This window comes from Ipomoea nil, unplaced genomic scaffold, assembly GCF_001879475.1.
Source record: "Ipomoea nil cultivar Tokyo-kokei standard unplaced genomic scaffold, Asagao_1.1 scaffold3321, whole genome shotgun sequence".
NCBI lineage: Eukaryota > Viridiplantae > Streptophyta > Magnoliopsida > Solanales > Convolvulaceae > Ipomoea > Ipomoea nil.
This window is the reverse complement of record NW_017619749.1, coordinates 5,041,543-5,060,271: the sequence shown is the minus strand read 5'-3', so window position 1 is coordinate 5,060,271 and position 18,729 is coordinate 5,041,543. Positions and strand designations below refer to the sequence as shown.

The 18,729-nt window shown below is 33.6% G+C and overlaps 2 protein-coding genes and 1 long non-coding RNA gene across 3 annotated transcripts; 2 read left to right on the top strand and 1 right to left on the bottom strand.

Moving 5' to 3' along the window:
* Positions 1-2,330: 2,330 nt before the first annotated feature.
* Positions 2,331-3,468, bottom strand: LOC109169935 (syntaxin-124-like). The gene has a single exon (XM_019318850.1). It carries the CDS (start codon positions 3,424-3,426, stop codon positions 2,482-2,484), a length of 945 nt encoding a protein of 314 aa, XP_019174395.1. The 5' UTR covers positions 3,427-3,468; the 3' UTR covers positions 2,331-2,481.
* A 10,018-nt stretch (positions 3,469-13,486) lies between these two features.
* On the top strand, positions 13,487-15,011 carry LOC109169664 (U-box domain-containing protein 28-like). The gene has a single exon (XM_019318526.1). It carries the CDS (start codon positions 13,635-13,637, stop codon positions 14,850-14,852), a length of 1,218 nt encoding a protein of 405 aa, XP_019174071.1. The 5' UTR covers positions 13,487-13,634; the 3' UTR covers positions 14,853-15,011.
* Positions 15,012-17,409: 2,398 nt separating this feature from the next.
* On the top strand, positions 17,410-17,961 carry LOC109169940. Its single transcript, XR_002052303.1, has 2 exons — positions 17,410-17,603; positions 17,740-17,961. It is a non-coding gene; the product is annotated as an uncharacterized LOC109169940 (long non-coding RNA).
* Positions 17,962-18,729: the final 768 nt, after the last annotated feature.

Below are 18,729 nucleotides of genomic sequence, written 5' to 3'. Positions count from 1 at the left end.
ACTGGACAGAGCTTTATTTAACTTGGCATTCCACTGGCGGCTTGCTTGTTTAAGACCATAGAGAGATCGGAGCAGTCTACACACTTGGTTTGGTTTTTCAGATTGAAAACGGGAGGCAGAGTCATATAAACTTCTTCCGTTAAATCACCATGTAGGAATGCGTTATTTACGTCCAGTTGATGAATATTCCAAGCCTTCGAAGCTGCAATCGGCGGGAAGGTTCGTTCGAATGGTTGTGATTCTAGCAACCGGTGAAAACGTTTCAATATAATCAACACCTAACTGTTGGGTGTACTCTTTTGACACTAGACGTGCACAGTTGAGTGGTCTATTTGACCCTTATTCCTATTTTCTATTATGAGTTGAACTTTAACTAGCTATTTGATTTAATCATTGAATCAAATTAACGAAACTGGCGTAGTATTTTTATATATTTCATAAGTAGCGTAATTAATTTTGAATGTTAAATACATCCTTTTTCTTACATTTGAGTCGACCAAATTATTTAATTACTAAAAACTGACGTGGCATAAAAATATTCATTAATTAGTTAACATCTAAATTAATAAATTACTTAGCTTGTAGGTATATAATATAGTAATTGTAATTAAGTACATAATTTCTGACAATATCTACAATGGGCATAGTAAATTTGATCCAATGTAATGTGAATCTGGTCTAATTGTATGTATAATTTGCTAGGTACTTCAACTTGGAAGCTACAAAAGGTCAAAAAGCTATTTTCATTGATGGAAAAAGTAAATAATTGATTTAATTTATTATGATGGATTTAGTAACTTCTACTGCCTGTCATGAAGTGTACTAAAGGATATACGAAGAACTTAACGTCAAGTATTATTGTGTGCAGGATTTCTTTACAAATTGCAGGATTTGAGCAGATGAGCACATAGCTAAGCCAACCAAAATTGATAATTAAAAAAATAAAAATTAATCATCTTCCAGTACACAACTTTTATGAAAAGTTTCTTAACTTTTTAAAGGATGGCGACTTGCGAGCGTCAAGTCTTACGGTAAATAATATAATCTCTTTGTTTATATGAATTTATTTGTGAATATATATATATATATATATATATATATATATATATATTTTTTTTTTTTTTTTTTTTTTTTGAAATAATGGTTGTCAACCTGCAGTAAAGAAATCTATGAACTATAATGTCAACTGATTTTGTAATTAACAGTGAATTATGAAGTTTAATTGTAAGCTTAATTTTATTGTTAACAGTGATGGGTCAAGAAGGTCTAGGTCAAGACCGTCAAGTCTTTCATTCCACAATTAAAGCAAGACGACGTTGACAACGACTTACGTAATACGTATGGTAGGTGTAAGAAAAATGATACTCCAATTACACACATTTGTTCTGACAAATTGACAATTAGTAAATACAAAATAAAAAGTTCACCTTGAATACGGAATTAAAAGAGTTGTCCGCAAATGAAGGTTAACCAAGGACCGATAGAGAATAGTAATAGTCTTTGCTCAAATGGTAAATTTGAGACATCAATATTATTAGGATTTGGAGTTTTTTCCCCTACAAATATTATTAGGGTTTTGGCTCAAATGGTAATTTGAGACATCAAATTAAAGTCTTATTTGTAATCCTTGAATCACTCAACTTTGAATGCGGTATATATAATCTAGCCAATTAATTGACCAAATTTCACCCACCTTAATCACAAAAATCCATACTTTAAGTTTTTAACAACTACTCGCACGAACCCACGTACCTTAAGCACAAAACTCAGGCACCTTACGCACAAGACTCACGCACATTAATCACAAAACTACTCACCTTAATTTTGACCTAGATGCAAAAATTACAAAATTGCCACCACGTTTTTTTATTTTATTTTTAATTTTGGTTATCTTGGACGTTGATTTAAGCGAGATGAATGGCTCAGATTAAACCGCACAACCGCACCTGAGGCTTTTCGCACGAGAACCGATTTCTATTGCAACTTTTTGGTGTAACCCACATGGTGTGTGGTGTCTATCTTTGTGAGTCTGCTTCGAGAGACATGGGAGCTATCTGGCTTAAGGAGAATTGTCACTTGTGGGATATATATATATATATATATATATATATATATATATATATATATAGGCAACTTTGATATTATTTTATGAGGACAAGTCAATGTTACTATGAATTGTAGCATTAGGTGTTTTAAATGTCTCTCTCCACAATAACAATTTCAAAATTCATATACAAGTTCGGATCTATATGGAGAGAAACAATAGGTTATTTATTGCTTATGGGTTGTGGAAAAAAAAAATTAAAAAAAAAAATAAATAATTTGAGGGCATGCATGTATATATGGCAGTTGGGATTTTGCGAGCTGAAGCACAGCTTGAGAAACTTCAATTCCCTGTATGTAATAATATAATGCAGTTGTTTCGTTGAGATGAGATGATGAATACATAAGACGACGAGGACTATAGATTCATCAATACGTCTATCTCAAATGAATCATCAAGAGATTGGACCAGATCGGGAAAAGGAGGACAATGATGAGAACAATGACTAGGATAATGGCGATGCATGTGCATTTTCTGGATTCTTTCTGAATCTCCACAGCTTCTTCGAGCTGCTCGGTTCCACGGCGAACGAAGGAGCTGGCATGCGCCACGTGGTTCTCGATGGAGTTTAGTTGTTGCCCCTGCGCCTCCACAAGTGCCGCCATGTCCAGGAAGATCTGGTGCAGCTCTATGAGGTTCTTCTCGATTTCTTTAACGGCATCGTGCCGTTCTTGAATCTCCGATATGGTGTCCATAATCTGGCCCCGCCCTTGTTCTTGGATCGCCTTCTGAAGGAACGACTCGCTCTCCCCGCTGGATATCAAGTTGTCGATCAAGTCGTCGTCCGGCTGCTCCCCGGTGACGGTGTAGTAACGCCTCGCCACCGTCTCTTTGTACTCCGAGTTCATCTTTGCCCTAAGGTTCTGAAAGTCGTCCATCGTGTCTTTTAATTTCTTCCCTAACCCGCTAACCACCGCGGTTCTGGTCCGGTCCGCGGAGGAGCCCGGTCCGCAGCCCTGGACTTGGCGGGAGGCCGCGTTGGACCGTTCAAGCCCTTCCAGCTTTCCCTTAATCACTTTCACCTGTTTCAGCACTTTTGAAACGTCGACGTCCATTTTCGACCGCAAATCCTTCACGGTTTTGGCGTTATGCGCTGTCTTGCACTCCTCGTTGGCTTCCTGCAACCTCTTGTACAGTGCTTCCACGCCCTTCATGTCGCTCTTCACGTTCTCCACGTCTTCGAAAAATTTATCAAGGTCCACCGTCTCGTCTCCTCCTCCGCCGCCGTTGGCGGCTGTTCCGGCTTCAATGTCGTCCATCTCGACCTGTTTCTTAAGGTCCTGGTATTGTTTAAACGAATTACTAGAGAATAAGTCATTCATCTTGTATTTTTTTTTTTTTATGAATGAATGTAACCTAGATTATAAGATTGTAATTAATTAAATACGAATTAAAAGATTCTATCTTTATCGTCTTCTCTTCTTCCTTATTTTTATTTTTATAGGTTGATGGAAAGAAGAAGGTGTGAGCTTTGTTGAAGTTGCCTTCTCTCTTCTTCTTTCCTGGGATCGTAAGCATTTACCGGCCAAAGGCAAAGGTGGAATGATGGAGGAAGAAGAGGAAGGAGATAAGAGGAAATGGGACATTAAAAAAACCAAGGAAAATTTCATTTGTTTGGTCAATTGAAGCTGTGGAAACGGAAATGCTAGACAATGGTAGGTAGAGAGTGATAAAGGTCAACCAAACCAAATTTTGAGGACGTTCGTGAAATGTGGAGATCCAAAAATTCTTACTTGTGTGGACTTGGTATCTTGGTTTGTGTAGCTAATGAATGCCTAATGCTACCGGCAATAACTTAAATAAATACTCTAGCACATAAATATATGGAAAAAAAAAAAAATGACCCAGGTAATAGAAGGAGTAAATTGAATCTTTGTGTGCACATGAAGATTTGATTTGATCGGGGGTTTATTGTACATGCGATTTGTGATTTATTTCTGTAGTGATTTTAGGGCGAAGTCGTATAGACATATGATTAGTTTGACAAAATTGAAATAATCACCAAAGTATAAAAAAACTAAATAATTTTTGTGAGATCGTGAAATGGGTCGAGTCAGTATGAAAATGTAATACATAAAATGTAATAATACTAATTAGGAATAAGTGTTGGTTATTTATATAAAAAAAAAACGTAATACTTTTACATTTTTTTTTCAAAAGTATGACACTTTGCTTAGAAGTGACAAACACTTTGCTTAGAACGGACAGAATTGCCCTTGAGAAAACGGCATTAGATGACCAAGTGTAACGGAAGGACCATAGATGGTTAGAAACAAAAAGTAGGAGTACTGGAAGTGGTTGATTTAAAAGGTGATGACTAAAAGTGGCAATGCCACCAAAGTCGGAGGATGTCCACTGCTATTTACTCTTTTGAAAATACATTATTTTATATATACTATCAAATAATATAACATTTATATGTTTTTTATTGTTTATGTGGGTTGCAAACTAGCGGGCGGAGGCTTTTTTTTTATTATTATTTTTTAGACCACAAGGTCCTTGGCGAAGTCGCGACATCTTTTGTACACTTCATTACCACGTACTATTTTTTTTTTTTTTTTTTTTGTTGCAAACATGAATTATTTTATTTCAATTGTTTACTTGATATAATTTCTATTCAATTATATACTCCGTATATGTCAAAGGACTTTGTGGTCTAAAGAAGGCACCAAGTTACTCTTCCATATAAGACGTTGTGGGTTGAAGTCTCAATGAAGATGGTATTGACTCTTTGTGCGTTAATAAGTTGAGAAAGTAATTATGAACAAATATTGTATTGTAACAGAATCACTAGTACTCATATATATATATATATATATATATATATATATATATATATATATATATTACAAATAATTTTTATATTAAAATAAGTTATATACATAATATTATTTTATTTTTGTTATTTTTAATATTTTACTGTAACTTATATATTGATACAAAACAATAATTGCGGAGATAAATTAAGATTTATTAGAAAATAATAATAATAATATGAGTTAATACTTAATATCGTCCTCGACTATAGTGGTTTTACTCAATTCAGTTCTAAATGACTTTTTGTGCTCAATTTAGTTATCGACTTTGATAGTTTTATACAATTTAGTCATTTGTTAAAAATTCTGTTAGTTGACTATTAAAAACAGGGACGGAGCCAAAGGGGGGGCAGGGGGTCAGCTGCCCCCCCTCACCCAACCCCCACCCCATATATAATTTTTGTATGTATATATGTATATATAGTATATGTATTAGTATTAGTAAAATAAAACTATTAAATGTCAACAAAAATTGATTTAAATGAGTTGGTTGAGTACATGTTTAGTTATGATGATAAAAAAAATAGGGGTTCAAATCTTTGCATTGACATGTTTTTTTATAGTTGGCTTCAACAGTTTTTTTTTACTCTCACACACACACACACACACACACACACACACACACACACACACACACACACACACACACACACACACACACACACACACACACACACACACACACATATATATATATAACTTTTTTTATATTAATAATGAGATGTGTTTATTATTTTTTTTAAAGTTATCTCTTTTGTTTTAATGTTTCGTCTTTACTGAAAAAAAATTTTGAATTCTTCCCTACTTCTTCGCCCCCTCCCCCCCCCCCCCCCCCCCCCCTCAACCGAATTTCTGGCTCCGTCCCTGGTTAAAAATATATAGGGTCCTAATGGTAATTTCTCATCCTTCCTCCCATTTGGGGTGATTCCTTCTTCTTAAGATCCACGCATAAGGATGATAATTATAAAATTCTATGTTCATAATTCTTGAACTCTATATTCACAACATCTCGCTGAGTTGTTTTAACAATTTTTTTTTAAATTATGATTGGTGGAGAAAAACGGTGCCACTAATTGTATCGATACTCTAAAATTGCCAAACAGCATTGTAGTAGAATCGTGTCCACCTTGTAAGATTGACACATTTCCACGACATAACAATTGCTAAAATACATATCCATGCATGTTTAGTGTTGACCAATAGTAAGATAATAAAAGTTAACAAACAAATTTAATACTATGTATCAAAACGACAAAACTCATAACAGGGTGTAAATTAAAAGTTCCTATCCAAGCACACTTTTAGTGTATGCATGTTTTTATTTCTTACAATCAATTTTTGTGGAGACATAAAAGGTAGCGTATATACTTGCATATGTTTCTAGAGAATTCAGGAATTTTTTTTTATTTTTTATTTTATAAATATTTAGAAATGTATTATATTTTAATTAAGTAAAAGTGTTATACATTTACAACGTGAAATGACTTTACATAAGATCTACTTTTAACGAATAATTTTTAGGTAAAACCATACATTGACAACCTCTTTAATTCGGTTTGATTTTTATTATTTATTTATTTTTGTTATAGGTGCATGCATAAGCAAGCCACACCTCCTCGTAAGGACCAATCTCGATTATCAATTGATGATTAGTATTTAAAAAAATAAAAATAAAATGACAAGTGAATTGAATGTAAAACTTGATGCATGTAACAGTTGTTTGTCCCTTTTTCTTTCTTTTTTTTTTTTAAACCAAGAACAACTTCATTCATCATATAACAAGTCCAAAATACAATTAGGTAGAATAATTTCTCACACACCAAAAACAGAAGATGAAATAGCGAGCCGCACAAGCACGTGAGCAACTTGATTCGCTAACCTTCGAACATGACGTACAACAACACCATCCATGTCCCTAGCAATTAAGAAACCTACATTGCTTCTACAATAAACCGACATACGACAAATCTATAGCCTCAGAATTATAGTTGTTTGTCCCTTAAACTACTTACACTTCCTGTGGTCTTTAATCCAACTGGTCAATTGGTAAGCAGTCCAACTTTTTTCTCATTTGCTCAGATGATAGCAAAAGTACCCTTTCAGAAGTCAGCATAAATATAAGAATGGTAGGAGGGATCGGACCAAGATTGAGATCAAGGAAATCAAATCAAGAAAGAAGGCTGAAGTGAGAAGGAAGCGACATCTATCGACCATATTCCACAAGGCTTAGGGTTGCTGCAAATGAGGATTGCATGCATGCTGTGCATCGATCACGAGAGGAAAGATCATATTTTACAACAAAACTCATTATTAAGCGTTAATTTTTTCATTTTTATGGAATAGTATTCCTCTGATCTGATCTATCAAAACATATTAGTCAACATCAATATTCTATCTATAAAGAAATAACTCTATCAAACATACATACTATATATGATAAAACATGTCAAGGGCTAAATACTATGTATACGAGGAGAGTGATAGCGCATCGCATTGCATGATGATTTCATGAAGGAATTGAAAGAGCCTAATAATTAATAAAGAGTTTTTTTTCCACTTTTAGTCCTATGACTTTAATGTCTTTGTCAACTTAGGTTCACAATTTTTATTCCTGACATAAGTAGTGCTTGACTTTGATTTTTTTTTTTTCAACTTTTAGTCCTTCTGATCATCTGAGCGGCTACTTTTAATTGGAATCACTAAATTATCTTTTATGTTTAAATTTCGAAGGGGTAAATAAGTCTTTCACCATCACTTAAATAATAAACAAAAAAAAAATTAAAGCTATTTAATTATCTTCTTCTTCCCGTATCTTCGTCTCCCTCTCTTACTGTAAGCATACATGTGAACAAAACCTCTACAAAATATTCTTCTCAATCATGGAGCTTCCAACATGGGAAGTGGCAGATTTAGGTGCAGTCATGGAGCTTCCAACAATCTTTTCATGACAATAAAATATGCACTAACCAATCGAATTATGTTAAAAAATTTGCTGCCTTGTGCCAACATCATTTTCATCCAGCTATAAGCATCTCCATTTTCGAACATCATTCGATTCTTATAGTTGGATGAAGAGGATTCACTACACTTTGGTTGCATATTGAAGTTGCGACTGCTATCGAAAACAAATAACCTATCTATATAAAACAAAAGACTTAGATTTAGGGAATAAGAAGGAAGATACTTTTTTTTTAAATCTCAAAATTGCCTTTTAGGTTTGACCTGCAAATAACATTTAGGACCAAATCAAGTAAAAATGTCATAGTCGATGACCAAATTTGTGAAATCCTCATAGTCGAGGGACCAAATCGGTAATTTTCTCATTTTATAACACAAAACACAAAAAATCACACACAAGACACATAGCATTATGGACCCTGAATGAAACAACTAGGTACATAATTTATATTCGTAAGGTATATAATTTCATAACACAAGACACAAAATATCATAACGCAAGACACATGCACATGTTATATATATTTTTACTTATTTTTCAAATCTGATTTAGGTACGTAATTTGTATTCATAGGTACATAATTTTACAACAAAAGACACAAGAATTCATAACATAAAACACAATTACTAATTTGTTCTAGGTACAGAATTCATACTCTTAAAATACAAATTTCATTACGTAATACACAAAAGTCATAACATAAAACACATACACATGAACCAAAGTTCATAGTACAGTGTGAACCCTGATCATGGTACAAGCATTGACAAATTGACTTGGAGCCACTGCATTTGACCAAATAGTCATTCTTCCCAAAAGATTGAATCTCTAACCCCAAGGGCCCACACACCCCGGTCCGACAGAGCATCTGTGAGGATGTAAATCATGGTAACTCAGCTGAACCACATAGGTTAGACCTTTACTTACTGCGTACAAGGAGTCCCCTCACATTGAGAGGTTGCTCTCACATTATCGCTGGTGAGTCTTGATCCCTAGTTATTTTTTTTAAACTTTATTCCTATAACCAACTGAGTTGCCCATGCAGACACATGATCCGCAGTTCCGCACCTCAATTTAAAAAATAAATAAACAAACAAACAAAAAACCTGATGATATAAAGAAAGGAGAAATTAAAAGATTGGGGCTTATATTGGTAGTTAGAGCTCAATAAGAAAACATGTGGGGAGAATTCGGTAGCTTTATGTTGAAAACTTTTATGCTTACCTTTAAAATGTCAAAATTAAACCGTTAGTGTGCCGCATGCAATTCGCCTACCTAATTAAAAGAAAGGAAAATATTACCTGCATTCCCATTTCCTTAGAGAGAAAAAAAAAATATGGGTCAAATAAGCAATTTAACTTTTATGAAAAATACAATTAAGCTATTGAACTCTAAAACAACTCTTACCCCAACTCTAAAAAAAACTCTAAATAAACCATTAACCTTGAAAAATGATGTAAATAGACTTTTTTTTTTTTTTCTTCTTTTAAACCTCCTATAGCAGATTAACAATATGTTATGGATGATTTAAAGGTGACCGTGGTTCCAGTTCCGAACCGATATTTTCCAATTTCAGAAAATGACGAATCACAGTTCCAATTTGAACCATTGGTTCGAATTGGAGTTTTTTTTTTTTTTTTTTTTTTTTTGTGAATTTTATTTTCTATTTTAAAAATAATCCAAATTCAACAATTTTTTATTTTTTTTTGGAATTTTGTCATTATGGATTTTAAAAAAAAAGGTTATATAAAAAAAATTAAAGTGAAACAAACAAATAAATACAAGCATTCAAAAAAACAAATAAATACAATTTTGAACTTGAACTTAATTTTATCAAGATATGTAGACAATTTAATCCTTATAAAATTAAATGCAAGCCCAACTTTTTATTTTTTTTAGTTTAACTTTAAAGTTTAAATATCTGATATAATAATTTTTAAAATTCCAGAATGAAAAAATCATTTTAAAAAATTAATTGTCGAATTTGAACTATTTTAAGAATAGAAAATATAATCTACCAAAATAAAATGGCTCGAACCAGTATTTTAAACATGAATTGTCAATTCGCCATTTTTGAAATCAAGAACCGTGTGTTAGGAACCGGAATCATGGTCACCCTAAGTCACCTATAAGCTTATAACGTGTTGTTAACTTGCTATATGAGGTAAAAATAATTTAATTGCATCATTCTTTCAAGTTCAATGACTTATTTAAAAATTTTTAGAATTTGATGACTTAATTGTACATTTAACAAATATTGAATGATTTTTTTTTTTTGAAAGCTACTGGTTCTATTACATTATAATATCTGTTCATATACTTTCTCAACCTACTGAAATATAAAGAACTAATAACACCTCCACTGAAATATTGAATGATTTATTTGGCCATTATGCCAAAAAAAAAAAAAAAAAAAAAAAAAAGATCGAGGTCCCAACATTAATTATGGGGTGTACGTCTCGGTGAGAAAGATGGCATTAGATGCAACATCCACGGTTCATGTGACTTGTAGCATCCTCTTTCATTTTGAATGTGTGATTGGTTTTTATAGTTCATCCCCATTTCTGAATCACTATTGAATGCACCAACCCATATATATAGCCAACTAGCATTTAATCCTGACCATTTGTCCTCACTCCTCATCCATGTTTCTTTGCGCTCATGACTCAAACTTCATTTCTTTTTCTTCTTTCATCCAGCATTTAATTTTCTTTTATGATAAAAGATAGAATCATCCACCTAGGCATTCTCACACCCTAACCTTACAAAATTGTGGAAAGGTAAATCATAATAACTCAACTTATCAACATAAAAATAGATCATAATGACTTAACTGATCTTTTGAAATAGCTTGAATAATTATGTCCTGCAGACGTTCGTCCAGATGACGAAAAACCCTGGTAATACTTATAAGTGCACCAAACAAACGTAATACTAGGGATGTGAAACGACCAGATCAAAATATCTTTGGGAAATGTTTAGAATCTGGTTGTTTTAGAAATTGCCATTACTTTTACAAATATGGGAGTTTTACAAAGAGGTTATAGTTGTCAACAACACAATTGCCATTACAAATTGCTCGTTATATGATAATCTGGATCCAGAGTTAGGCACCAGAAATGCCATGACTATTTAATATATAAATGAGCAATTAAGGCATAGCTCGACTCGCTAAAATGAATAAATTCTCTTTATAACAATACACCATTAAGCATTAACCCTGAAGGTTACAAATGAGTGTATGCATGAAAGAGAAGTAAGAATAACAAGGTGATAAGATATGAAGTGAGTTTGTAGCCTATGGGTTCACGCAGAGACCCTTAATTGATTTTAATCAAATATATTCTCCCACAGTAAATGGCATTAAGTTCCGCTACATAATACAATAGGCAGAATAATAAATTTAGATATGCAGTTAAATTTATTTTGAGAAATCCTGGATGGATTCATAATTCTCGAAATGAGGATTTATTTAAGTATTATTATGTGTCATTATTTACTCTTTAAAGGGTTGCGAATGGAGTTAATATCCTCATTGAAGGAATAATATGTACCATTGTGTGCTCGATAAAGGGTTGATAATGAACTTATTTATTATTTATTATCTCAGTCAAGATTGATGGTGTAAACATCAATGAAATAATAAAGAGCTTGATAATGTCAGTTCATGTTTAAAGACTGAGACTTTTGAAATAAAAAGCTTGTGAAAGCTATAAGTATTATCTCGACTTGAAGATCGAATTTTTCTTTGAAGATTTTTTTATATATACACCAGTCAGCCTACATCTAAAAATGCTTTTTCACATGTCTATATGCATATAAGTGTTATGTTTTTATCAAACTAAAGGTTGCCTAATAATCCCTTGAAGCAGATAAGGAACATTTTTGGACTCGAAGTCCCTTACTTCATTATCGTTGGAGCACCATTATAGAACCAGAAGTTCCATAATCGCAACATATTTGCGATGAAATTGCTAGCAAAATTTAGTACCCCCCCTACAGATGAAGTACATGAATAATGATTAACATATCCTCCGGTATCTTTGAGATACAAAGACATGACATTTATGTAAGAAACCATTATACGGTTTTAATAGGCTACTTGGGTACTGGCTGTTTTGTTTGATCCCCGCAATGCCAAGTCCAAACTGGTTATACAATGAATTTCCCTAAATGTTCAAAATGAGGACAATAACACTTGTGTTGCACAAATGTTATATGAGCGAGCCATAAGATTATTGTACACTACTCTAGTGACAATCCAGAAGATTTGTCCAATCCATCTCTTCAAATTTTGAAATATATGTAAAACTTGAAGATTGTTATCTTCAGGGGGAGACGGGAAGTACATTTACTTGAACCAATCCGGAAGATTGAACGTAAAATCCTGAAGATTAAGTCATAAAAGACTAACAGTTGCGCACTATTTGCAACACAACGGGAAGTACATTTACTTGAATCAATCTGGAAGATTTAACGTAAAATCCTGAAGATTAAGTCATAAAAGAATAACAGTTGCGCACTATTTGCAACACAAAGGGAAGTACATTTACTTGAATCAATCCGGAAGATTGAACGTAAAATCTTGAAGATTAAGTCATAAAAGACTAACAGTTGCGCACTATTTGCAACACATAAATATCATGTACTTTTTTCCTCACTAGTTTTCTCCCATTGGGTTTTCTAGTGTGGTTTTTAATGAGGCATGAATATGATATAGTAATGACAATGGGAAAAAGTTACAAAATAATTGCTTAAATAGACAAACCCCAAAATCCTGAAGATTATGCAGTTTGCACCCTGAAAGCTTATGGTTGTACTCTTTTTCCCTTAACTAAGTTTTTCCCACAGGGTTTTCTTAAGTTAGGTTTTTAATGAGGCGACCAATACAATATATGTTTTTATTACATATACCATGTACTCTTTTCTTCAACTAGGTTTTTTCCCACGTGATTTTCTTAGTGAAGTTTTTAATGAGGCATGAATGTATGCTATCCATATACCTTGTACTATTTTCTTGTTTAGGTTTTTCCCACAAGATTTTCCTAGCAAGTGTTTATCGAAGCAAGGTTGTGGACAAATAATGTCCAAGGGAGAGTGTTATAAATATTATACTTATTGGACATTATTATCCATGTTGTAACAGCCATGTTGTAACAGTCATATTGTAAGTGATGTACTTATTTCTATTTAGTACATATTTATGCTTACCTTGTATATATATATATATATATATATATATATATATATATATATATATATATATATATATATATTGCCATAGCCCATAAGAATGGCTGAGCATGAATAAGAGATCTATCTTTCCCTCTTCACTCTCAGTCTTTTTCTGTTTAACAAATAAAAGTTAAATTTTTATTTACTGCACACAAAGAACCTTCTAGACTATTTGGTCAAATGCATTATTAGTAAGAATTTGTTTATCAAGTGACTCAAAGGGGCTACCAGACTTTTTGTGCATGAAATTCATGCCAGCCACGGACTTGAGCGTGTGGGGCACGGTGAGAAGACCAACATGCTCTCTTCTCTCTTTCCACTAGCTCACCAAACCCATCCACCATTATCAAATATGAAATATCATCTCCATTATTTAATACTCTTTTAAGTTTTATTCTACGTGTTATTATCACTGCTGTTAGTCGCAATTATTTACTTAATTTGGTTGACCAAAACCCATTATATTTAGGCTCTGATCTGAGGTCTACCAGGCACTCAAGTGAAAGAGAGTTTGGAATTAATGGCTAGAGAAAAGAGAGCGGGATTGTACGTTACCGTTCCCAGCTTGTTCCGGTGTCCCATATCCATGGACGTCATGAAGTCTCCGGTAAGTCTCTGCTCCGGCGTCACCTACGACCGCAGCTCCATTCAGATGTGGCTCTCTCAGGGCCACAACACTTGTCCCGCCACCATGCAGGTTCTCCCTTCCACTGATTTCGTTCCCAACCTCACCCTCCGCCGCCTCATCCACCTCTGGCTCCATCACCAAGCCGCCATGCCTTCGCCTTCCGCCCTCTCCAAACAGGAAGCGCTCGACATCATCAAGCATATCGAGAAAGTTAGCACCGCCGTTTCTACAAAGAAAATCGCCGATTTTGTGAAATATTCTGAGGAGAACCGGAGATTTTTTGTTAATTCGAGTGAGGCAGTTTCCGGTATTGTCGCAGCTCTGAAGAATTCCGACGAAATCGAATTTTGTGAATCGATTATTGCGATTTTGGACCTGATTTTATCGGAGAATGGTATTAAAGAGCACTTGAATAGGTTGATTTTGAAAAGCGATACCGATTATCTGTCGCGATTCGTTTTGCTTCTTCAGAAAGGGAGCTTGAGCTCGAAGATTCAATCCGCCAGAGTTTTGGAATCTATCGCGTTGGACGGCGACTCACAGCTCAAGATCGCCGAAAAGCAAGGCTTACTCTACGAGCTTTGTCATTTAATCAGTGAAGAAACCGATCGATTTGCAATCGAGGCCGGAGTTTCAAGTCTGATAGCCGTTTCTACCTCCAGGCCGGTGAAGAAAGAGCTCGTTCGGTTCGGTGTCGTGAAAACCATCGGGAAAATTCTCTCCGGTCCAGAAAGGGCAAACGCAGTGATGGAGAAGACTTTGAAACTGCTAGAAACAGTTGCGACGTGTACGGAAGGGAGGGCCGCAATCAGTGCCGACGAGGAGTGCGTAACGGGGATAGTGAAGAGGCTGATGAAGTGCTCACGAGCGGCGACGGAGCACGGGATAACGGTGCTGTGGAGCGTCTGCAGCCTGGCGCGTGACAAGGACGCACAGGAGGCGGTGGGCAAGGTCAACGGGATTACCAAGGTATTGGTGGTGATGCAGAGCGACTGTTCGGCCGGCGTTCAGCAGATGTGCGGAGACTTGGTCAAAGTTCTACGGGTGAAAAATTCAAAGTCGTGTTTGGCGTGTTATGAGACCAAGACGACGCACATCACACCGTATTGAACACTCCACTCCGTATTTGACTACCTACATTTTATTTCTACTTTGAGTATCGGTTACGACTTGGTCATTGGTTAGGTAAAGTCAAATTTGTACATGAATTTGTATATGTTAAAAGCATGATCATTTAAGAGGTCAATTTTATAGTGAACCTAATTGTTATATCATGAATTAGAATACACCTCTAGTTCAAAACGGCAGTGTTTCCTAATTCACAAAAATATGGTCTTTAGTGGCGCCATTTTTTTTTTTTTTCATTTTTGTTATTTTTAAAATTTTACTGTAACTTATATATTGATACAAAACAATAATTGCGGAGATAAATTAAGATTTATTGATAAAAGATAATAATATTACGAGTTAATATGCAATATAGTCCTCGACTATAGTGATTTTACTCAACTCAGTCATAAATGACTTTTTGTGCTCAATTTAGTCCTCGACTTTGATGATTTTACACAATTTAGTCATTTGTTAAAAATTCTGTTAGTTGACTGTTAGAAATATGGTCCTAATGGTAATCTCTCATCCTTCATCCCATTTGGGGTGATTCCTCTTCTTCCCCTTATTAAGATCCACGCATAAGGATGACAATTATAAAACTCTATGTTCATAATTATTGAACTCTATATTCACGTCGTCTCGCTGAGTTGTTTTGACAATTTTTTTTTTTTAAATTATGATTGGTGGAGAAAAACGGTGCCACTAATCGTATCGATACTCTAAAATTACAAATCAACATCATATTGGAACCGTGTCCACCTTACAAGATAGACACATTTCTACGACATAACAATTGCTAAAATACATATCGTGCATGTTTAGTGTTTACCAATAGTAAGATAATAAACATACACAAACAAATTTAATAATATGTATCAAAACGACAAAACTCATAACAGTGTGTAAATTAAAAGTTCCTATCCAAGCACACTTTTAGTGTATGCATGTTTTTATTTCTTACAATCAATTTTTGTGGAGACATAAAAGGTAGCGTATATACTTGCATATGTTTCTAGAGAATTCAGGAATTTTTTTTATTTTTTATTTTATAAATATTTAGAAATGTATTATATTTTAATTAAGTAAAAGTGTTATACATTTACAACGTGAAATGACTTTACATAAGATCTACTTTTAACGAATAATTTTTAGGTAAGACCATACATTGACAACCTCTTTAATTCGGTTTGATTTTTATTATTTATTTATTTTTGTTATAGGTGCATGCATAAGCAAGCCACACCTCCTCGTAAGGACCAATCTCGATTATCAATTGATGATTAGTATTTAAAAAAATAAAAATAAAATGACAAGTGAATTGAATGTAAAACTTGATGCATGTAACAGTTGTTTGTCCCTTTTTCTTTCTTTTTTTTTTAAACCAAGAACAACTTCATTCATCATATAACAAGTCCAAAATACAATTAGGTAGAATAATTTCTCACACACCAAAAAAGAAGATGAAATAGCGAGCCGCACAAGCACGTGAGCAACTTGATTCGCTAACCTTCGAACATGACGTACAACAACACCATCCATGTCCCTAGCAATTAAGAAACCTACATTGCTTCTACAATAAACCGACATACGACAAATCTATAGCCTCAGAATTATAGTTGTTTGTCCCTTAAACTACTTACACTTCCTGTGGTCTTTAATCCAACTGGTCAACTGGTAAGCAGTCCAACTTTTTTCTCATTTGCTCAGATGATAGCAAAAGTACCCTTTCAGAAGTCAGCATAAATATAAGAATGGTAGGAGGGATCGGACCAAGATTGAGATCAAGGAAATCAAATCAAGAAAGAAGGCTGAAGTGAGAAGGAAGCGACATCTATCGATCATATTCCACAAGGCTTAGGGTTGCCGCAAATGAGGATTGCATGCATGTTGTGCATCGATCACGAGAGGAAAGATCATATTTTACAACAAAACTCATTATTAAGCGTTAATTTTATCATTTTTATGGAATAGTATTCCTCTGATCTGATCTATCAAAACATATTAGTCAACATCAATATTCTATCTATAAAGAAATATGTTCAACTGTACTGAAAATTGTCTGCCAGTGATCTTTCTTGATAAGCTAATTAATTATAAAATTCATTAAAATATCATTCTTTGTAGATGCGAACCATGACTAATTAGTCAAATGCATTGGTGCATAATTTAATGGTTCAGGCCTTTAGGATTTTTTAAAAAATACATTTTTTTTATAAGTTCTAATATATGACTCAAACAGTGTGTGCATAGTTTGTATGTTTGATTTTTAATAGTTTCTCTCTTTGATTTTAAATAGTTTGTATCTAATAAAGTAATATAGGAGCTATGTGTATTTGTTGTGTATAATTATGTGTATTAATTCCTGTAGAATGTTTGTTGTAAATTCTAATTATGTGTATCAGTTTAGGGTTTGACACTTAAAAATTTAATTGTTTTATATTTTTAGTTGGTAAAATTCAGTGAGTTCACCAATTTATAGTGTTTATTTTTTCATGTGCTGTAAGTTTAATTTAATTCAGATCAGGCTATGGTTGTGTTAAAACTAGTGTATGGAGATTTGATATGAGAAATAATATGTTTTCCTTTTATTTAATTTTATAGTGAAAATTATATTACAGATTGCATTGGTAGTCCTTGATCTGATTCTTTGTATTACATTGTCACTAGCTCACTATTATATTTTAGGAATTTAGGTCATTGCTTATGCTTGCTATATGCCCTGGAAGTTTTGGAATGTTTGTATGTAACTATGTAAGTATCGGATGTATTTTCTATGAAGTATCTTATCATAATTATAATTATTAGAATTCATATGTATTTTCTATTAAGTATCTTATCATGATTATAATTATTGGAATTCATATATAAATTTTCACAATTGTTACAGGTCCTAATTTGAAGAAACAGCCCACTAGTGAAGGATCAACGGATGAATATTTGCGAACGAACTAAATCGATCTACCAAATGATTGCCATTACCCCCAATTATATTTCAGTATGTTTTATTTAATTTTTTTAAATTCTATTTAAAAATTTTGTAATTAACTAGTTTTGGGAATGTCATACGTGTAATTATTGTCCTTTATTTATTTTTGGAATTGATTTATAATTTTTGGGTTTACTTCCAGAATTTTCTTGCTTAAAAAAATTTTAAGATTTTGTAATAATTTATAATTTCGGGTAATTTCAACCCGACCCGTATTAAACCGACCGGAAGAGCCCGAACCTGAAGGGAATCTGAAAGTTTTCGGTTCGGTTTTCGGGCTTGAAAAAAAAACACCCGAAAATTTTCGGGTGACCTATATTGGCACGGGTCGAACCCAAAGCAGACCCATGACCACCCCTAAAGATAACAATAACAGCAAAAGGAAAAACAAAGCAATGATCTCATCACCATAAAACTCCTACGGACGTACTACTCATCGAGAGTAGTTAAATTGGCCCTATCATTCTCATTAATTTTATCTGTGCATTGCACGCACACTTTACGGATAATTGTGTAATTATTTGTTCGAATAAGTGGCCTAATGACACTTTTTTCTTTTTTCTTTTCATTCAATGGTCTAATTGCATTTTCAGGTTACGTTAAGTTGTATTTATCGATTTTGTTTTTATATATAAGTTCTTCCCGATGGAAGAAAAATAAGGATGGATTACATTTGTTCAAAAACTATGATCTCATCCGTGCCTTGTTATTTGGTTTGCTTAACAAGTATATATATATATATATATATATATATATATATATATATATATATATATAGAGAGAGAGAGAGAGAGAGAGAGAGAGAGAGAGATACACACGCATCTGCTTTAGTAAACCAATTAAGCTAAGGTTCTGAATTTGATAATTGGGAGAAATGTGAAGTTTGTAAAG